Below are 23,267 nucleotides of genomic sequence, written 5' to 3'. Positions count from 1 at the left end.
TTTAGAATATATTACAATAGAAAACAGTTATTTTAATTAGTTTGACTATTTTTGATCATATAAAAGCAGCTTTGGTGAGCATAAAATGACTGGAACTAGTGTAGATTTTCTTTTAGCTCAACAGGTGCGTAGTTCCATCGCTGTCCTGCCGGAGTCGCAGTCGCGCGCTGTGTTTCTGCTCGTCTCCTCCTCTTCCTCTTGCAGGGCCTTTCAAAATCTCTCTGACCGCCCCATTATAACAGACAATGTAGCACACTGACCCGAGCACTCAGCAGAAAGACATCACATTCACAGCTTTAGCTCCGGCATTAGATCTAAACACACACAGAACGGTTCAGTTTGAGGGCGAGCTCCGGATCAAACTAATGGATTTATAGCCGAATAACGGAGAGACAGCGCGCGTCTGTGAAACCGCCGGGTAAGTTATGTTCTGATGGGTTTAACTTTGACTTTATCACAGTCATCTCACTCATAATAGATTCATGCATTCGGCATTAAACCTTAATATTATGTGTCCTTGCATATGGTTTGAGTTTGTGCCGCGATTTGATCTGCCGATTAATTTATGACTGCAATCTAGAACAAAGTCCAGAACTTTCTTCCTTTAATAACAATGAAAGACTTGTCTTTCACCACAAAACATGTTAGATAAACGAAGTGGCAGTGATCTTAGTATGGGTGTGTATTTTTCGTTTTTAATGGTGTGTTTAATGTTGCTGTGTGTATGTGTTGCTAAGAGTCTCTGTTATGGACTGATGACCTCGATCATCTGAGATTGCAGAACTGTAGCCATGTGAGATGAGGGAAGTAGTTTTGGTTTTCAACAGGTTGTGGCATTGTTTCTATTATGATTTTAATTGTTTAAAAGCCATGCAAAACTAATTGGAAGCGGAGTTAGACACCACAGTGATGGAATGAGCCTTCTGTCTGCAACTGAATCAAACCATCTGTTCATTTAAATGACTCTGATCAGTCTGCTGTGTGTGTCTGTCATTGTCCTCCTTTGTGTCTGTGTCTCCCTACTGGACACTTGTGTGATGCTGAAATCTCTGATTGCTGATTAGTTTTTATTGGGTTGTTGAAATGCTGATCATTTTTTCAGTTTATTAAGTGAGTTATTACAAAGAGATTTCTCAGATTTTTGTTATTCTATTCTAGCCCTGTATGGGACCTGTTGCCATAAGATATAACAGAGCTTCAATAGGTGCTGCTCAACAATGGCCAACAATGCAGACTTTGACATATATAATTTGATATTGTGTAGTAAAAATATTTTGGAAAATATAAAATGCATTCTGAGAATACATTTGTTGAATGCTGCTTTCTTGTGTGTTATTTACATGGTAAATGGTTGCCATGATCATAGAAAACCTGCATATATGTGACTCTGGACCACAAAACCAGTCATAAGTTGTCCAGGTATATTTGTAGCAATAGTATCTATGATTTATGCCAAAAATCATTAGGATATTAAGTAAAGATCATGATCCATGAAGATATTTAGTAATTTCTGATTAGTAATATACATTGCTAAGAACTTCATTTGGACTAATTTAAAGGCGATATTCTCAATATTCTGATATTTTTTGCACCGTCAGATTCCAGATTTTCAAATAGTTGTATCTCGGCCAAATATTGTCCGATCCTAACAAACCATACATCAATGGAAAGCTTATTTATACATTTTTAGATGATTTATAAATCAAATCAAATTCATTTCAATTTCAAAATTGACCCTTATGACTGGTTTTGTGGTCCAGGGTCACATATAAGGTTAAAATTGTGATTTCCCAATGTGGAAATATCATAATTTACAGTGATGCATGTGGCATATGAAATTAATACAGTAGTAAGGTTAGGTGAGGCTCATTTTAATTAATTAGTCAAATACAAAGATGTCTGTTTAATTTATTGCAGTTATGCTCTGTCCAAAAATATTTCTATGTAAACATAAAATTAATTATGAATAAAAATTAAATTAATACAAAGATAAAAATGAGTATCCAGTTATCACAAATGAATGGAAAAGTCAAAGAAATATATTGGTTATAAGGTTCGGTTACCCATTTATAGCTAATTTTGTATTTTAAAATTGGTCCGATTATTGATGTGGTTTAATAGGATTAGGCATATATAGATGACCCTGCCTGTACATTTTTTTTTTTTTTTTTTTATAGTTAGAAAAAATGTCCCTCAAAATCAGTTTCACATATTTCCTCGTCCAAATATCTGAGTGACTCAGAATCTGTTCTTCCTGAATAGAGGGACACCTGGCCACTCTCAGGCGTCCTTGTAAGGGGCCTGTAATGATGTCACTGAGGAGCAGATGGACACCAAACCCCTCCCCTTTTGTGTGTGTGTGTGTGTATATGTCTGTGTGTATGTGTGAGAGTGTGCACCATCCACTGAAGAATAATAAATGAATACACACACTTAAATGAATGTAAGGCTTTCAGAGGGGTCAGGGCTCAAAAGACACCTGCAGCCTAGTGTGTTTGATTGTGTTCATCTCAGATGTTATAACTTGTGTGTCCTGACGTTGGCCTCTCTCATCTGTGCTCTGCTCTGCATTTAGCCCACAGATCTCTTCTCTTCCTGAGCAGAGGGATTGTGTGTGTCAGAAATAGTGCTGTAGGTGTCTCCATTTTTGTGGCTCAAGCTTTGTTCCATCTTGAACCTTATATACTCTTAATAGCCATGAGCACAAATCCCAAGTTCAAGGAAATGATTAAAGTCTTAAAAGTCATAGAAACTGAGTCATAAAATATGTCTTTGATTAGATATTGTTGGTTGTGTTTGCCTTAAGTAAAATAAGCATAACAATGTATGTCCATGAACAGTTTTATTGGAGATGTTTGTACATTAACAAGTATTAGGAATGTCCCTAATAAACTGATAATTATTCTATTACGTTATGGCTGATAATTGACAATTGATAAATGAAAGTTTATTAAAATACACTTAAATAAATTGCACAAAAATATTAAAAAGTAAAATCTGTTTTTTTTTTATGCTGCAAGTAAATTTTGGCATCAACATTATAATGTTTAGTTTGAACAAAATTACAAATTTTAAAAGATTACATTTAACAGTGTTAAATTACTAGTGCCTTTTAAAAATCAGTTGGTAATGTTTGTTAAATGACAACAAATGTTGTCTAAGTATAAAAATTAATTCATATAATTTATATTTATTTATTATAAAATTATATCTAAACATTATATATATATATATAATCGGGAGAATTGGGCATGCATAATTAAACACGGCGCCTTTTTAAAAATCTGTAATATTAGCCAATAACTTGTACTGTACAGATATGTCGTGCATCCCTAATAAACATAATACTGTAAGATTTCTATATACTCCTTATCCAGCTGAAATGGAAATCCATTAGTTAACTGTGGGAATGTTATGAAAGCTGTAGTCCTTTAATGGCTGACAGCCAATGCAACCTCCTTGGTAAAAGTGACCGGTGTGAGTGTGTCAAGCATTTGCGCTTGAGCTCGTAGTTGCTCTTGTCCACTCTGGTTATTGATGGCTCTTTCTGCATCCTTGTGTTTTGAACAGGAATATGTTGGAGTTATTGTGAGTGTGGAGGTGAACGATCTGCCTGAGTAAGCTGAATGTCAGTGGATGGGATGTGTAACTCCGTCTGTGTCTCTGTAGGCAAAGCTGATGGATGGAGCGAGGGACCAGTATGAGGAACGATTGAAAGAGGTGTTTGAGAGTTTTGATGGCAGTGGTTTGGGCTCTCTGAGTCCTGAAGAACTGACCGATCTCTGCCGGGCCCTTCAGCTGGAGGAGAACACACTGAACACACTCTTACACACACTGCTGGAGGACCAGATCCTTGCACGGGTGAGAGACCACATGCATTATTTAGATTTTATTTCTTTTAGTGACATTTTCTGTTTTTATTTTAATCATTTTATTTTAATGTCTTTTTTTGAGTATTTGTGTGTGTGTGTGTGTGTGTGTGTGTGTGTGTGTTAATTTTAATGCTAAGGCATTAAATGCTGTTAATGGTCAGGAGAACTTGAGCGTGGTTTACATTTCATAAACTTTGTATTTTGTTCAAAATCTAAAACTAGAAACTGTATAGTCTTGATAGACACTGATGAAAAGAGGAGTGATTAATTGCTACCGTTTTGATTTTTCAGGTTGATTTTGAACAGTTTAAGGATGCGCTGATCCTTGTGTTATCAAGCACAAACACAAATGATCCAGAAGAATGTCTTGAACGACCAGGTAACATCCTCATAAGATCATTATGTCAACTTGATCATTTTAGATTATTGGCATGAAGTAACCTGCTTGCTAGAACCAATATTGTGTAAAAAGAGCAGTTTAAATCCTCAGTTTGATGAATGTCTCATTAAATTGTATAGAAATTCCATTCTAAAAATATAACCGTCTTTGGATACAATGCTGTCTAGATATTGATATTACCATTGAAGGATCCTTTTAAAACAATTAATATCTATACATGCTTTGATGTCACCAAAACTTGTAGAAATAAATATCTATTTATTAATTCCATATATCAATTTAGGTCTAATATAGTTTCTTTATGTGTTTACAGCTGTTTATGTTCGATCTGCTTGACTTATGACTAATGTATGACTGATATATATATATATATATGTATATGTCTATTTACTATAATTGGACACACAGTTTTTAATGCAGGTTGTGATTAAACGGTTCTCAGCATTTAGAAATCATGATGTAATCAAGAGTGTATTAAAAACCAGACAGCCTGAGCTGTGAGGGAGGATGTAAGGTTAAATCTGGATTAAGGAGGATTATTCTGAGAACAGTGAGAGTGTAAATGAAGTCTATTCTATCTTAAAACAAGCTCTTCTCTAATTATGACATCTCACAGTTAATGATAGTAGCCAGGGCATTGCTATGCGGTTGGTATAAGTGTTTGCCTAATTAGAAGCAATAGAAATAGTGACGCTTGCCTTAGCAAACATTGTTTTTTCATGAATCATTTCTGCTTAACACCTGTTTGACAGCATTTACACGCACAGTGTATGTGTTACTCTGGGCCATTCATGCTCTTGATTGAATTTCAATCACAGGTTTCTAAGGTGAACGATAAACAAACGGTTCACAGATTTTGTTTCTAAAAACGTCCTGCGCTCTTATCAAAATATGCTTGACTGTCTTGACTGTTGCTAATTTATCATGAATGATTCAGTAATGAAATCTGCAGATTGTCTAAACTCTATGCTGCCCATAAACACTACTCTTCAAACGTTTGATATCAGTAAGATTAAAATAGATTTGCTTTAAGCCAGCAAGCATGCATTAAATTGATCAAAAGTGTCAGTAAATATATTCATGATGTTACGAAAGATTTCTATTTCAAACAAATGCTGTTCTTTTGAAATTCAGTTTGTCAGCGTATCCTGAAAAAGGTACCATGGTTTTAACAAATATATTAAGCAGCAAAACTCTTTTAAACATTGATAATAGTAAGAAATGTTTCTTTAGCATTAAATCAGGATATTAGAATGATTTCTGAAGTATCATGTCACACTGACGACTAGAGTTTGCCATCACAGGAAAAAAAAAATTACATTTTTAAATATTTTAATATTTCACCATATTACTGTTTTATGGTAATTTTGACCAAATAAATGCAGCCTTGATGAGCAAAAAACATTTTTTAAAATCCTATCGACCCCAAACTTTTAAAAAGTATAGTTTATTTTTTTGTTTCAGGATATTTTCTGTCTTCAGTTATTTTATTTGCAGATATTTGGTCATTAAACATCCCTTGAGCAAAATTTGTGAAAGAGTAGCAAGTATTTTGAAAGAGTTAAGCTCTTGTTAGATGTTACTGTGGAGGAATGCATTTATTTTTGTATAAATGTTGTAAGAGTTATTTATCTCTCCACTAGATTCCCCAGAAGTCCAGCCACGTTTTGTAAAGGGCAGTAAGCGCTATGGCCGCCGCTCTGCTCCGGAGTTCATTGACACACACACTGATTCACACACACAGGCTGAAGATGAGGAGGAGAAGGATGAAGATGCTCAAGAGTGCGATGACAGGACTGTTCCCAGGAAACGTGAGGTAACAAACGTTCACATGAATAACAATGAAGCGTAAAGGTTAAGCCACATTCTTCTCGTTTGGAATTATCCATATCTGAATACACAGATAAAGCTGAAGGTTAAAGTTGCGATTTTTCCTTCAGAAACAATCCAAATTGTTTCAACAATTCAAATTTCAGCCGCAACTAGCTCCAAAAGACACAGTCTGTGTGTGTGTCTGTGTGTGTGTCTTTGCCCTCTGCTCAGACAGCAGTTAATGAGATTTCAGACTCTCAGAAGAGATACCCCACTTTAAAGTAAAATATCAAGCAATGACGTCTCACGTTGAAAAGAATTTGATCAAATTTATGCTGGCTTGTGTTTGTGAGCTTTTGTGTGTGACTCTGGCCACGCTTTCCAGCAGGTGCACATTAATACACACTGCTGCGTAGAGCTCTCTCTGATAGTCCGGTGTGTGAACAATCCTCCGGTTCTACAACAGCAGATGTTGGGGGGGGTTGGAGGGGGGGGCATTCTATTGATGAACAATGACCCTTCCCCACCCCCTGAATTCCATTGCATGTATTCTCCATCTGCTCCCTGCACTCCCAGAAATTCACTCTGTCCATATTTGAACACACACACAATGATCTTGACCAAACCATAGGGAAGTAGTTGATTGAGTGGCTTTTCATTTTCACAACCTTTGGCTAGTTTTGCATAATTAATATTTTTTTTTACTTTTAATTTTTAATTTGGTTATTATTATTATATATTTAACTCTGAAATTAGTTTGAATGTTTTTGAGTCGTTTATGTCTTTAGGCCACATCTATTTGATCAAAAGTACAGTAAAAACAGTAATTCTATGAAATATAAAGACTTTTCTGTTTTAAGATATTTTAAATGTAATTTGGCAAAGCTGAATTTTCAGCAATTTAGTAACATTATCCTTCATAAATCATTCCAATATGCTGATACAAAATCTATAAACATATGTCATTGTTATTAATATTGAAAACAGTTATGCTGCTTAATATTTTTCTGGAAAGCGTGCTACCTTTTTTTTTTTTTTTTTTTTTTTTTTATACAACGTTCAGCATTTATTTGAAAATAGCACATTTTTTAATGTTGTTAACGTCACTTTTCATCAGTTTAATGCATCCTTTATGAAAAAGCATTAATTTCTTTCAAAATAAATAAATAATAATGTAATCCTTCCCCAGATGTTTGACCCATAGTCCATATGTATTAAACCTTAAGTAGATTATAAAATACAGGCAATTGTTTTGATATCAATTAGTTGACAGTTAGTAATCCTAAACGATTACATTATTAATAATAAACAATCATTCAATCCACAGTTTATTCATTAACATCTCTTGTTAAAATTGATCTCAGCTTAAGTCAAAGTAATAGAGCTTAAGTTTACCTCTTTATTGAGATCATCTGCTTTTTTATTGTTGCTCAGCACTGCCCCTCCTGGCGGTGTGATTATCAGTGTTTTTCATCTGCATTTTATTTTTTACAGCGCTGGAATGCTGACATAAGCATTTCTGAAGAGTTTGAAGCAGAAGGTGAGTTTAAATACTGTTAAAATTTCCCTTCCCTTATGCAAGACATTTACACTGGATTGTGTGCAGGTCAGCTGCACCTCTGGAACCCAGATGAGCCCAGCACACCACGTGGCAATGCATTGCCACTCTGTGACATGGAGGAGCGTTTGCATAACGCTTGCCATCAGCTCTCTCTACCCATAAACGGCACGGCCACACTGCAACAGCTACACACACTCTGCCAGCACATAGGCATTGAGGTATTTTCCATGATGAACAACCTGAGATGCATTAAGTGGTTAAGTAGATCATGTTAACACATAGCTCCTGTGTGTGTTTGAATTTCCCAGGTGGGTGAGGATCTGTTGCAGCGTGGTGATGAAAGCGCAATAGATGTGCAGGAGTTCATCTCATGCATAATAAACCACAGCAAACCACCCACACCGTCAGCATCTACACCCTACAGACAATTAAAGAGACTCCATTCCACTCAGGTAGTACACAATAATAGGCTTTGTGCAAAATATGCCTAAATATATAAGTGTTAAACCTCTTTTCTCCATCGTTCTCTTTCTTACAAGTTTGATGATTCGGGTCGAAGGATCTCATGTGCTTTGAGCAGTACAATCGGTCTGCAGGTGTTTTCGGATTTGGATGATGGATCGGGACACGCTCCTGTGGAAACTCTGCTTTACAGGTGGATGGAAGAGGGAGTGGACAATAGCTCAGAGATCTTACAGGTAACACGCATAGACTGAGTGTCTACACAACTCTGCATTTCAACTGGGATATTTGTAATAAGTTATTATATGTGTGTGTCTGTCTGTAGGCTCTGGATTTTAATCTGGAAGGTAAAGTGAATCTGTCTGAGCTGACCGTTGCTCTAGAGAATGAGCTGCTGAGCGCTAAGAACTCAATCCACCAGGCGGCGCTAGTGAGCTTTAAGGCAGAAATCAGACATCTGCTGTGAGTCCATGTATTTGAACTCTGGCGCATTTCAACTGTCACAGCTCACTCAAGCTTGGTCTAGAACTATAACTGCTCCAGCATACCACTGCATGCTTCATATTATTAATTTATGTGATCATCAAAATAATTCATTAAATCTAGCTTACTCCCAACTCACTCTAGAGAATTTCAGCTATTCACTCTGCATCCCACTAGATCGTTTCAGTTTGCTATTCACACACTCCGTCTCATTCTAGTGTTTCTCAACCAAGGGGCCGGGACCCACTAGGGGGCTTTACCACAATTCCAAGGGGGGGGGGGCACAAAATCGCATAAAATTACTTAAAATAAGACAAAATATGTTTTTTTTTTTAGTAAGTTAATACAGCTAAAAAACATGTAAACTGACATTATATTTCGTATTTTAATTTGTTACCTCAACAACACATTAAGTGTTATTTCTATATATAAAATATATATATACTGAAAGTGTCTTATAAATTAATTATTGATTAGCTTTGGTAATTCATATATAGAATTTTATTTTATTTTTTCTAGCTGTGTCAAGCTGTAAATTATTTTAGCAGGTGGGGGGCTTTGAGAATATTGTCTTGTATGTAATAATAGCTTTGGAATCAAAAAGGTTGAGAACTTGTTACACATCACTATTCAGACTCACTCCAGATTACTCCAGCTCCTTATTTTGACCCATTTCAGATCCCTCCAGCTCTTTCTTTTTTTTTTTTTTTTTCAAAAGTCTTTTTATTAATATTTTACATAATATGACAGCAGTTTTAAAAAGAAAAAGGATGAAAAAATAAAATGTCTTGCTCCAACAGAGCTCCCCAACCCTACTGCAATATTATTATACATTAGTCTATTATGCACACTGTTAATCTACCATAATATTATTATACTTCTTCAGATGATTCTAATTTAATATGGGGACTCATTCAAGATCACTTCATTTCATTATTTGACTCACCCCAGCTTGCACTTGTGACTAAAACCTATTGTTTTCTCTTACTCTAAATTCTTCTTCATTAATCCAGGTCATTATTCAGATTCACTCAAGATCATTTTACAACCATCAGAGCTCCAGTTTGATTCTAATGTCAATTCTTTGTGTGACAGTGCGTGTGTTGACCTGGAAAGCGTGAGAAGGAGAGGATTCACTTTGATCTGGACAAAGCAGAGAAACTGAAATCTCAGCTGGCGTCTGAAGTCGATGACCACCATGCAGCCATTGAGCGCAATAACGAACTCAACCTCCGGTAACCTTTCACCTTTAATCAGCTGCCCCTTTTCCTTTGTGCATAAATGAACCCAAATTACTTTATACTCCAGAAAGCTCTTATAGATTTAAGATTCTCCAAACCAGTTACTGCTCTGCCTGTCATCTGTGATGTTTTCCACGATTGTATCTGTGTTTACCTGCAGAAATTGCTGCATAAACACAGAAGGCTTGTTCTGTGGACATTGATGGTCTATGCATGTGGGTGTGAGCATGTGTATGCATATGTCATGTGCATGTTTGTTTATGTCCATGCATGCAATTTAAACAGGAAGTTGGAGCAGGAATATAAAGAGAGTATGACGGCTCTGAGAGCAGAGCTTAGTAAAGAGGTGGAGCTTGTGCAGCAGCAGGCCAATCACCAACGAGAAGAGCTTGAACAGGAAATTGGCAAGATGAGAGACGATGAAACCTTCCTACGAGAACATCTATCTCTCACCATTAAAGTAATCAGCATTTTGCATTGAAGTTTTGTTTTTTAACACCATGAATTGCCTGCTACATTTTTACATCACATTCCTGTCAGCCTGTCGTTTTTAATTTGATTTGAATTGCAAAATTTATTGTATATGTTTGTATTCAATAACTTTATGTTGTGTAGGAGAATGGACGTCTGGAGTCTGAGCTCATTGATACCACAGAGAAACTGGTGGAGGCAGAAACCCAGCTGAACAAAGTGCAAAAAAACCTGGACGGTGTTTTGAAAGAGAAGGTAGTAGAATTAGACACAGACTCAGACATCCGTACTGACATGAGGAGAAATGTACAATAGTATGATTTCAATAGTAACATCACCTCAGACGCACCTGTCTTTCCTGACATCACTTACTCAAGCCTGCTGACATTACAGACACATCTTCCAAATTATTTAGATCAGGTTTCATATACATAATCTAGGTATATAAGGTAGCCTATTTTTAAAAGTGTGATTTGTTTTTCTGGACCAGGAAAAGTCATGTAAATTGATTAAAACGTATAACTCTGTGGCCATTTTATATATTTTTATGAATAAACATTGTTTTAGTTATGCCAAACTCTAAAATATTTTCTATTGTAGAGACTGTGAATACATATATGTTTGAAAATCCTCATTTAGTAAATCTTGAACAATAGGAAAATGCTTTTTTGTGTAGTTTGGTGATTTGGATCCAGACAGTGCAGACTTTTACCAGCAGGAGGAGCGTCTGAGACAGCTGCGCAGGAACTACGAGGAGCAGTGCAGGGTCTGTAACTTCTCTGTTTCTGTTTACTTTCCTTTTTGTTTCAGTCATAGCTCTATTATACTGTCTCACTCAAATTCATATCTATATCTGTATGTGTATTGTAGGAGTTGCAGGATCGTATAGATGAGCTGGAAGCTCAGCTGGAGGAATATCAGACTTCAGGCCACACACCCTCAACACGTCCCGGACTGAGTCTGTCTGATGAATTGGCCAGCAAGAGTCCAGACCCAGGTAATACACGTCTGCTCATACTCAATACTCATCGATAACACTAATGCTTGCAGTTGGAGTCCATCTTCTGTCACTCAGCTGCGCTGTTTTGTGTGTGCATTAGTAGGTTCTCAGGAGCAGCAGCCATTAAACATGAATCTAGAGACCGAGATGTTACTGGAGCAGCACCAACAAGAGATAGAAAACATCAGGGCAATGGTGAGACACACACATGTACATACTAAAACTATGAAAAATATGAAAAAATGTATAGCTGCTGTTTTTGTGAATTGTATGAAACCAAAGCATATTTGTTTTCAGATCAGTTTAAATTTTACTTTTTTTTAAAATTATTTTTAGGTGAACTGTACCTTTTTAAAAACTTTTATTTTTAGGTTAACCTAAAAATATACCTTTTATACCTTTTAAGAATTAATTTTTAGGTGTACTGTACCTTTAAGATAAAAGTAAATGCCAAACTATCCTAGATTGTTTAAGGAATAAAAGTTGACTCTTCCTGTTGCTCTCTGATGCACTCTGTAGGTTTATGAAGAAAAACGCAGTGCAGAGGAGGAGAGGAGTCATCTCTCCCTGCAGCACCAACAGGAGGTTCAGGTTTTGAGGGAGGAGCTGGCAAGAGAGCAAGAAAGAGCAAATAGATTGGAGCAGGAAATTTCTGCCCTCAAAACTCTCCACCAGCAAGAGCTTCACTCTCTCATGCAGGAGGCGCAGGACGCCAGAAGCCGTGCAGAACAGCTGGAAGCAAAGGTGCAAATTCTGGAGGAAAAACAGACTGCCTATGAGGAGCAGATAAGAGTGCATGCTGAGGAGATGAGTCTGATTAAATCTAAGCACCAGGAGGTTCTGGAGGCCAATCTGCAGGAGCAGAGAGAGAGACTGCAAGAGGAGAAGGAAAAGGAAGAGAAGAGGCTTAAGGAGCAGTGGAAAGAAGAGCAAAAGAGCTATGAGGAGGTGCTAAGTGCTCAGCTTGAGGAGATGCAGCATAGAACAGAACATGAGTGTGTTGAGCTTGAAAAGAGGCTCAGGGAGGAGTGGGAGTGTGAGAGGCAGGATTTAGAGGAGAACAGTAAGGAGGCATTGCAAGCTGTGCTGGAAGAGAGAGAGCGGAGGCTCAAGGAGGAATGGGAGCAGGAGAGGCAGGAGCTAGAGGAGATCAGTAAGGAGACGCTGCAGGCTGTGCTGGAGGAGAGGCTGGAGAGGGAGAGGAGGCTCAGGCAACAGTGGGATGAGGAGCGGGCTTCGTTAGAGAACAAACATCACGCTCTGCTCCTACAGCGTTTGCAGGAGGAAAGGGAACACCTCCGCTCACAGCAGGAGGAGACAGAGAGCATTATTATGGAGCATTGGGGGAGAGAGAAGGCTCAGCTGGAGAAACAGCATGAGGAGGCGCTTCAGGACTGTTTGGAACAGGAGAGAGAGAGACTGCAAGGAGAGAGAGAGGAGCAGGAGAGGAGATGGCAGCAGGTGCTGAATGAAGAGCAGAGCCGAATGGAGGAGGCACACAGGGAGGCAATGCAGGAGCTGAGTGTCAAGCACAGTGAGGAGAGAGAGAGACTCAGCAGCCTTTTGGAGAAACTACGCTCAGATATTGCAGAACAGAGGTAAGACACACTAGTTAGAATTACTAACTTTAAACCTTTGGCATTTTTAAATGTGAAGTAATTTAATTCCTTCTGAAGCCATTTTCTTTTAAGGTAGGTGCTTAAAATGGATACACAGCAAAAATGTTTTCTGTAGCAAGTATTTTTGTCTTATTTAGCGGTTAAAATATCTAGAATCCTTGAAACAAGATGTATTACCTGTAAAAGAGAAGAAAAGTTGTTTTCAGAGAGTGTATGTTAAGCAAAATTAAATGGACTGTTGGTTTTATTTATTTATTAATTTTTTTTGAGGAAATAATTTTTAGCTGACATTTGGAAAAAATTACAAATTTGGACTTTTTTTATTTATTCATTTTTTTACTTTTTTTAAATAATAACTTAATCTTCAATGGGTTTTAATTTTCAATATCTTTTAATATACAGTATGTATATTAAAAGATATTATATATAAATATAATTTTTTTTTTTTAAAGGATTTTTTTTGGATATTTTTTTACTGGGGGGAAAATGTTTTTTTTTTTTCTTCCATTATACTTTAAAATATTTGGGGAATTTGGTCCTGTGAGTCATGCTTTTGGATTTAACTACACTCAGCTTGTCATTTTGAAACATACAAAAACCTCTATCAGCTATTCTTGTCTCCACTCTGCAATATAGTTGGTGCATATTTCTGTTAGGTAATGTTATAAGCTATTGATGTTGATTGGCCACATACAGGAGAGAGCTGGAGAAACAATTTTCTCAGCGACTTGAAGAAGTGGAAGTCCGTTTCTATGGTGACCAAGAGGCGGTGTCTGAGCGTTTTCAGGTGGATGTACATAAACTCGAGCAACATTACCAAACTGAGATTGCAGCACTTGCCCAACAGCAGGCTGCAGATCGTGCCCACTGGGAGGAGGAGTCAGAGGCAGCCACCAAGGAGGCGGAGCAACAGTGGAAACTTTTGAGGGAGGCGCTGGACCTAGAGAGGGAGGAGCTCCAAAAGGAGCGTCAAAGCCTTGAAGTTGCACACGCACAAGATATTAAAGCTCTGACAGACAAGAACCTACAGCTTCAGGACGAGCTTGAGGCTTTTGTCAGTGCTGCTCGAACCAAAGAAATTGAGCTAAGCCGCCAACTCAATGAGCTGCACAACCATGTGCAGGATAGGATGGAGGCCAAAGACCTGCTGCTGGCACAGGCAGAGCACAAAGCCACTGAGCTGGAAGAGATGCTGAAGCAGGCCGTAGATGACTTCATCCAGGAGCGAGCAGAGCTCCAAAGGAGTCTGTCTGCTTTGGAAAGCGGGCGAGGGGAAGTAATTTCATTTTCTGAGAACATGGAGCTGATAGGCAGAATCCAGGAAGGTGAGGAGCTCCTCTGTCAGGAATTAAAGGACGAGAGAAAGACTCTGCTTGCAGAGAGAGATGCACTAGTATTGAGAGTGGTGCAGTTGGAGGAAATTGTGTTGCAGTTGGCAGGAACCACTGGAGAACCTTCTGCAGAACCTTCTCAGAAACCTTGCATAGAGTCCACTGTAGGAATCCCTGTAGAACCCAATGGAGATGACCTTGAAGAAACTTGTAAAGAATCCACAGTAGAGCCCTTAGATGAACTCAATGAAGAAACCTGCACAGAATCTACTGAAGTCAATCCAACGCACGTCATATGTGAGGAGTCTTCTGTAAACAGAGAAGATGAAGAGGAAGCAGAAGAGGAAGTGGATGAAGTTACTGACCCAGACTTTGGTAATTCACAGCTACACAGATGCCCAGAAATTGGAGTTACAAATGGTATAACTTCAAACTCTTGTGCTGATGGTAAATTAGACATAGCTGATGTAGAATCTAACAACAGTGGAACAGAAACCCCTGATTGTCCTAAAGAAGAGAAGGAAGAGACTAAGGAGAAACTCAGTAATCCTGTAGTGGGTGGTTTTAAAGATGGAGAACTGAGTGAAGAGCTGAATGTTAAGAGCAATAGCACAGAGACTCAGAGAGATGACACTTTGAAGATGGCAGAGGAGTACATTTTGAATGGCACAGAAAGAGAAGGTAATTTCTCTGCAGAGTCTGATGATTCCTATAACCAAGAGAGCTTGCAAAACCATGAATCTCCAAGCAAAGATGACACCCAGGCTGAATACAATGGCAAACCAATTGAACCTGAGACTGAAGAAAGTCCAGACGATGGTATCAGCATTGTAAGTCTTGAGAATGATATCAGGACCTTTGTAAAGGAGGTTTGTACCCTAACTATAGTTGATACAGAGCAGGACAAAGTTGCTGATCTGAGAGGTGTGTGCATTCAGGAGATCCTGGACCTTCAAGAAACAGTAATTCAGTACAGCAAAGCTGTAGAATGCACTAGCTCTCAGTTGCAGAGCCCTAAACGGCAGGATCCAGAGAAAGAGAATATCACACCTCAAGTACCAAAGCACTTTAAGCAAATGGCGGCCCCAATCGAAGATGTGCAACTTGCTGAGTTAAAGGTCTGTTTTGAGCAAAGCATCCAAGAGAACTTGCAGCTCGTAGACTGCAACAGAAAACTGGAGAGTAGAGTAAAGTGTCTGGAGGACAAGATGCACATAGTCCATGACCTGCACAAACAGCTGGTGTCGGTGCTGGAAGAGACTGCACGAGTCCAAATGGAGAATTCTAAACTGAAGGTTCTTGTCCAGGAACTTGATAAGCAGGATAAGGTGCTGCAGTGGGACTCTGACTCTTCCGATACTTCACACAACTCATTCCAAAACTCCCAGCTGGAGCAGAAGATTTCTGCGGTGACAGAGCTTGAATTCTTCTGCATGGAGTTTGAGAAACAGAACTCGCATCTACGCCGAGCACTTGCTGATCTACAGGGCAAATCTCTTAGGATCCATGAACAAATGCAAGAGCGGAGGTACCATTTGATGGTCCCCTGTTTTACTTCTGTAGATCAGTATCCCACTCTGCTCATCCCGTTTGCTCCCTGCTGCTAAGTCACTTCTGTGTGAGTTCCTTGTAGACCCTGCCTCTTTGCAGAGATAGAGCCCCATTCACTATCATTAATCCCTCACACACACTTACAACTTTCTGGTGCAGTTGTACTCAAGTTTTGTGACGAGATCTGCCTGTGTAGTGAACTGTTGCATATCAGTTTTTACCCAACCCTTGTCTAAATTCTTACAAATTTCCAATGCGCTGTGGAGCATGTTGTAAGTTTAACAGACTAAGGGACTGTTTACACCAAGCCTAATGCAAGTATGCAGTTTAGTACTACCAATCAGATTTACAGTGCACTCTGTCTTTAGGAGTGAAGTTTGTCGTCTGGCTAAAGAGAACATCATTCTGAGGCACAAGATCTCGACAGTAAGGGAGGAGGACTTGAGAGAGAACCAGGATGACCTGCAGTAAGACATGCACACTGAGAGTTCTTAACTGTCCCATGTAAGAGCAGGTTAGTGATACGATAAATGTCTTTGTCCAGATTACATCGCATCAAGCAAGGAAAGAGATCAGTACAAGCTCTTAGGAGACAGGTAAGATTTAATTCCGTTGCCCAGACAGTTAACTTTAACTTTCTTGATGGATGTACTTGCAGAATTAAGATTCTTTACACTTGTGAGGTTGTCATCTGTCATTTTTATATTTAAAACTACATGTGTGTTTAAATGTTTTTATTTAAAGGATAAGTTCACTTTCAAAATGAAAATTTCCTGATAATTTACTCATCACCATGTCATCCAAGATCATCATGTCTTTCTTTCTTCAGTCATAAAGAAATTAAGTTTTTTGTGGAAAACATTCCAGGATTTTTCTCCAGATAGTGGACTTCAGTGGTGGCCAACAATTTGAAAGTCCAAAATGCAGTTTCATTGCAGTTTCAAAGGGCTTTACATGATCCCAGTCAAGGAATAAGGGTCTTATCTAGCAAAATGATTGGACATTTTCTTAAAAAAAAAAAACTTACACTTTTTACCACAAATGCTTGGCTAGCAGAGATTAGCTCTGCGATACACATGTGCGTCTTTATTAGGTGATATTGAAAAAGTCACGCGTGACGTAGGCGGAAGTACCGACCCAGTGTTTACAAACCGAACATGCAAAATAAAAGGTAAAACAAAGATGTTGGAGGAGAAAATGAGATGGAGTTTTCAGAAAGTTTTCATTTTCAGAAAATTACCCGGTTGTTTCGCTAGATAAAACCTTTATTCCTCGGTTGGGATAGTGTAGAGCATTAAACTGCATTTTGGACTTTCAAATCGTTGGCCACCATTGAAGTCCATTATATGGACAAAAATCCTGGAATGTTTTCCACAAAAAACTTAATTTCTTTATGACTGAAGAAAGAAAGACATGATGATCTTGGATGACATGGTGATGAGTAAATTATCAGGAAATTTTCATTCTGAAAGTGAACTTATCCTTTAATGATTCGCATTTGTCCACACACAAACGGACTCTTAATTTCCTTTTCTTCAGCTCTCTGAGCCTCGCCGTCTGGGACAGCAGCTAGAGGAGGAGAATTTCTTATTACAGCAGAATGCAGATCATGTACTTCGACATGCACTCCAGGAAGTGATACGTCAACATGACAGCTCAGTCAATGAGAAGAATGGGGTATGGTTTTAAATGTCAGTTTCATAGTAATATGCTCAAGAGTTTGAGTGGCATGAACATTCAAAAAAATCTTTTTTCTCTGTGCCTGTCTTTCTCTATGCACACTACGCTTACAGTTGTGTGATGGGGAGGATTTTGGTTCCAGAACAGAAAAGGAATTGCTTAGATCAGAACTCAATCGATGCATAGAAAAGGTATGAAAAGCACACACAGCCCACTCTCGCTCTGACCTGACTTTTTGGTTTGTTTGTTTGTTTGTTTGTTTTGTTGTGTTTGGTGGTTTGGGTTTTTTTGTTTAGTTTTTTTGTTTCACTCTGTTTTTTGTTTTCATTTGGTTTTGTTTGGGGTTTTGTTTTTTGTTTTCAGTTTTTTTGTTGTGTTTTGTTACATCTGTTTTTGTTTTTTGTTTGTTTGTTTGGGGTTGGTTTTGTTTATTTTTGTTTGGTGATTTATTTTTTTCTGCTTTGAGGTACTTCTTTGGCAAATGACTCTTGGTTTCCTTCAGGTCATGTCACTGGATTCATCTTTACAGACGGTCACTCAGCAGAACGCTCGTCTCAAATCTGACCTACGCATCACACAGCAAGAAAGAGATGCCCTTAAACAGGAAGTGATTTCTTTGCACAAACAATTGCAAGCTGCCAATGAGAAGGTGAGCATAGAGGACCCGAGCTTCTGTCATTTGTTAGATGGAGACACTGAAACAATGCTTTATCTCCCCCCACCCACTGTAACTATTTCTCTTCCTTCCTCCTCTCTTTCTCCATATCAGTTGTTGGAGGTTTCCGTTGTGTCTGCTAGTCAGCAACAGGGGAGGCGTGTATGGGCGGAGCTTTCTGGGCTGATGGAGGCAGAGCATGCCTCACTTACAGAGGAGAACCAGCAACTCAAGCGACAGATAAGCGAGATGAGCTCAGAGCTGCAGTTGTTAAAGGAGCAGGTCAGAGCATGTTTACTAAACACCTCTGGCAGCTATAGGATGTGTGCAAGCAATTGATGACGAAGTTGATGTTCTTTTTTAGATCCGCCATCTGGAAGCATTAAGTGTGAAACACAGAGGACTTGTAAAAACTGCAGATCAAGAAAAATCTGCCTTGAAACGTGAAAAGGAGGCTTTGCACACTCAGCTACTGTCAACACGGAACAAGGTTACCCTTACCTCAATTCCCCAAATTAAACTTTTTAAACACTTTTTAGTGCTGGTCGAAGTTATGACCTAGCAGTTAGTCATACTCTCTGGGTATTTGTTTCTTTTGTAATTAATTTATTAACCTTAAATTATGTTTCATATAGTAGGAACATGTTTGGTATGAATAAAATCACGATGTAGAATTGGCTTGCTCATGTACACAAACACTCGTTCCCTCATCATAACACACCGATCTTCTGTTATTTTAGGCTCAGCTGGCTGCAGTCTTGCCTTCGTCTCCTCTACAGTTGCCGGGGGAACAGAGAGGACAGCACCATGGCGACGGTCCACACTTCAACATGCAGGTAACACACTTGCACCCAAACAATCAGCATCACAGCCGGGACAAGATCTCTCGGGGTCAGTGCATGCTCTGTAACTGTGTTTGCGCAGCACTCTCTGGGGAATATTTACTGTGCGTCTGGTCCTTTGGTGAATTGGGCTCGTTTGGTGTCTCTGTTTGTTTGCTCTATTCTGGAAACCAGTCGTCACTCGTTGTATTCACACTCATGTGGGCAGCACTGGGTCTGTACTTCCTGTAGAAGCAGTGTTAGAGTGACCCCTATGTTGTTTATGTGAATGGTGTTGGATGACGCTCTTGGTGTGTATTTATTATGTGTTTGGGGGTTTGTGTCTATGCAAGTCTGTTCTATCACAGCTCTCTGTGTGTGTGTGGATATAAGACGTGTGTATATAGCGCTGTGTATGTGTTTCTACAGGTGTAAGAGCTGTGACATCATCACTAACAGACATAGAAGAATTGCAGCCTGTGACATCATCTCCCCTTTGAACTCTGACCTTTAGTCGGTGTGGTCCGATCACCTAACCCTTCCTGCCAGATTTGGTTGTTCTTGTTTGAGTTTTTGGGGTCAATGTAGCTTTGCAGCTAGTAATGACCTGAATCTGCCACAAGATGGCATCATGCTGCATGTTCACTTGGCTGTGAGTTGGTTCTTCTTTGGTCCAGATGCTGCCACACATGGAGTAAAATAGGATTTTGGCATTTAATGCCATTTAAGGGCAGTACAATCTATGATTCTGAATTCATTTTAAGATTTTAAGGCATTTAAATAAGCAGTATTCTTTTGTTGTTGTTTTTTTTTAAAGTTTGCACTGTTATGGCATCACCGTTTTAATGTGTGATACCACACTTCAGCTGTAATGAATGACTGTTCTGAGAAAAATCCATCTTTTTTATTTTTTTTAAATTTATTTATTAAAACCTCAATCCATTGCTTTATCTACCTCTACATATTTTACTGGACATTTTGCGTCACTGATTTATAATTAATGAATGGTGTTTATTTATTGTGTTTGATGTTTTACTTTTAAATGTTTAAATGTGTTATGTCCCTTATTCATGTGAATGTGTTTTTTTACATATAAAACTGAGACCAAAATAAACAATTAGGTGAAATATTTTGTGTAGTGAATTTAATTATTTTTTTTTTTTAAGCTTACTCTTGATTGTCTGTGACTTGTTTACATGTCCCTTATTTTACACTATGTATATTCAAAAAAAATGTTTTCATACATTTATTTCCATTGCCTTTAATATAATCTATTTTAATTAGTTACTTTGTTTGTTTTGCTCATATATCATCTATTTTAGAGTTTGTTTGTTTTTTAGGTTTGTAAGGAAGGGTAGGCACAGAAACCATGCAAAGTTAATTACATTATTCTAAGAGCAGTTAACTAAGTGAACATAACTAAGGCAGTGGATTTCTAGCAGACCAATTGACCTTAATCTGTCATGACCTCTGACCTTGATCTGTGTGCCCAGCAGGACGAGCGTGAGGTGGTGCTGTTACAGATGGAGGAGAGAATGAGAGAAGTGGAGCTCACTCTCAGAAACCTCAAACTGCTGCTACAGGAGAAAGTGTCTCAGCTGAAAGAGCAGGTACAGAAATACACAAATGTCCTCCCCTGCCCTTTAACACATTCTTGATAATGCATTTTACTCTGTCCAAATCAGACTTCCAGCATCTGTTCTCTCTGCTTCTGTAGTTGATCAGGAACAGTGAATCAGATGTGTTGATCAAAGACCTCTACGTGGAGAATGCTCAACTGCTCAAAGCCCTGGAGAAGACCGAACAGCGGCAGAAAGTAGCAGAAAAGAAGAACTTCCTCCTGGAGGAGAAAATTTCCAGCCTCAACAAGATTGTCCGTGACCTCGGCCCTTCCCCGTTGACTCCTGCACCCTACCACTTCACACGCTCCTGATTTTAAACTGTATTACGCATGATTTTAGTCATACAAGCCATTTCAGTATGATTTTCTTCTGAGAAACATGTTTGAGCTGCTGTTTATACGTCAAACTCCAAAAAGGACAAGAAATACAAGTAGTCCATATGACTTGTGCACTATATTCTCTGAAGCCATACGAAAGCTTTGTGTAGTGAACAGACTGAAATAAAATTTTTATTGACTAAAGATCTTCCCTTCTGCCATAGATCCCGAATCTCCTTCCCATTCATTTTTATTTCTAGGTGAAATTTTCCTTTAAGTTATTGTTTTTTTTTTTTTATTATTGCTTTTAACAATTTAATTTTATAGCAGTTTTTTTTTTTTTTTAATTAAGCCATACTGTAATATTACTGGTGTATCTGGACCTCAAACTGCAATTAGAAGGTGGTCTTAAGGAATGGTGAAATTCCTTAGACCTAGAGAAGCTTGTCCAACAGCTGAGGCCCCCGTGTTCACACACACACACACACACACACACACACACACACACACGTTGGTATTTGTGGTTTACGGGGACTCTCCATAGGCGTAACGGTTTTTATACCGTACGAACTGTATGTGCTATTGCCCTACATTAACCCTACACCTAAACCTACCCCTTACAGGAAACTTTGTGCATTTTTAGATTTTCAGAAAACACCATTTAGTATGTTTTTTTTTTTTAAAGCTTTTAGAATTACGGGCACATAGGCAGTGTCCTCATAAACCACCTTCAGATTGTAATGCCTCTGTCATACCCATGTCATTAAACAAATTTGTGTCCCCGTAAACCACAAATACCAACCCACACGCAGCCGCCTATCATTACATAGTTGTAGTGAAATGCAAACAAGGTCAGTGATTCCTTGCATCTCAGAGAAGGAAATTAAAGGGCAAGTGCCACAGTGTTTCTTCACTGTTTATTTCTGTTTGTCATAGTGCATTTTATGTCTTTGGGATTGTTTAGTTAATATAAACCTTTTCACTTGAGAATGTGCACCAAAAAACATCCCATAATGTTACTTTAGTTGCAGCAGGACTTTGTGCTTTGTATTTATTTTGTGTACCTATTTTTCATTTATGAACTGTAATCATGTATTATGAGCACTGTGAATATGAATAATAGGGAGTCTATTAAAATATTTATGTGGATAAAAAGAAACTCAGAGCTCGGAGATGTCAGCCTCGTGGTAACCACTGTATAATTTGTGTGTGGAGAGGAAAATTGCTGGTTATGATGTTTCATTTCAGGCGTCTCTCAACGAGTGCAGTTTACAAGCTTTGATGCTTTGGGAAAAAATGCACAGAGAATTACAGGCATTTAAACATTTTGAAATTGCTTTGAAATATGTGTCCTTATGTTTTTAGTATTGTAACACAGCCTTAGGTGAAGTATAAGATATGCTTTACCGATATTTGTTATAAAATAACGTTAACTTACCCTTTAAGTGTTAATTGTATAACACTTGGTTCAGATGTAAAAACACATAAAACATTCTTTTTTGTAAAAAATAATAAAAAAAATAGTTTAGCAAACACTGGGTATGAGTTTTCATTTATATATATATATATATATATTTATATATTATATGTGTGTGTGTATTTTATATATGTGTGTGTGTGTATATTATATATGTATATATATATAGTTGTGCTTAAAATTATTCATACCCTTGGTAAATATGATCAAAGGTATCTGTGAAAATAAATCTGTATTATTAATCCGTTTGATCTTTTATTAAAAAAATGTACAAAAATCTAACCTTTCATTTGTGAATAAGAATTTAAAATGGGAGAGAAATCTCATTATGAAATAAATGTTTTTCTCTAATATGCATTGGCCACAATTAATCATATCCTTTTATTCAATACTTTTTGCAACCTCCTTTTGCCAAGATAACAGCTCTGAATCTTCACCTACAATGCCTGATGAGGTTAGAGAACACCTGACAAGAGATCCGAGAATCACTCCAGACCCTTTAGATTCCCAGCTCCATGTTGGTGCTTCTTCTCTTCAGTTCACCACTCATTTTCTATAGGGTTCAGGTCAGAGGACTGTGACGGCCATAGCAGAAGCATGGTTTTGTTTTCAGTGACCCATTTTTGTTTTGGTTTTGATGTTTGTTTGTGGATCATTGTCCTGTTAGAAGATCCAACCACGGCCCATTATAAGATTTCTGCACGGACAGTCAGTTTTAAATTTTTTATCTGTTGGTATTTAATTGAATCCATGATGCCATATATCTGAACAAGATATCCAGGACCTCCAGCAGAAAAATAGTCCCACAACATTAAAGATCCAGCAGTATATTTCATTGTACACATGGGGTACTTTTTTTATCCCGGTGTTCACCAAACCCATCTTGAGTGTT

General features: G+C 38.1%; 1 protein-coding gene across 1 annotated transcript; it reads left to right on the top strand.

Moving 5' to 3' along the window:
- The first annotated feature begins 133 nt into the window (after positions 1 to 133).
- nin (ninein (GSK3B interacting protein)) lies at positions 134 to 22,411 on the top strand. The gene is given in 28 exon segments (XM_058796337.1): positions 134 to 418; positions 3,670 to 3,861; positions 4,164 to 4,251; positions 5,916 to 6,088; positions 7,579 to 7,624; positions 7,691 to 7,863; positions 7,954 to 8,097; positions 8,185 to 8,343; positions 8,433 to 8,569; positions 9,686 to 9,702; positions 9,705 to 9,825; positions 10,117 to 10,291; positions 10,447 to 10,557; positions 10,979 to 11,068; positions 11,173 to 11,299; positions 11,403 to 11,497; positions 11,822 to 12,900; positions 13,618 to 15,780; positions 16,172 to 16,270; positions 16,348 to 16,399; positions 17,343 to 17,480; positions 17,597 to 17,674; positions 17,986 to 18,132; positions 18,253 to 18,420; positions 18,503 to 18,628; positions 18,879 to 18,974; positions 20,456 to 20,569; positions 20,677 to 22,411. Coding segments are annotated over 27 exon segments (6,315 nt in total). The 5' UTR covers positions 134 to 418; positions 3,670 to 3,678; the 3' UTR covers positions 20,893 to 22,411.
- Positions 22,412 to 23,267: the final 856 nt, after the last annotated feature.

Source organism: Onychostoma macrolepis, chromosome 13 (genome assembly GCF_012432095.1).
Source record: "Onychostoma macrolepis isolate SWU-2019 chromosome 13, ASM1243209v1, whole genome shotgun sequence".
Classification (NCBI taxonomy): domain Eukaryota; kingdom Metazoa; phylum Chordata; class Actinopteri; order Cypriniformes; family Cyprinidae; genus Onychostoma; species Onychostoma macrolepis.
This window is presented reverse-complemented; position numbering and strand designations above follow the sequence as displayed.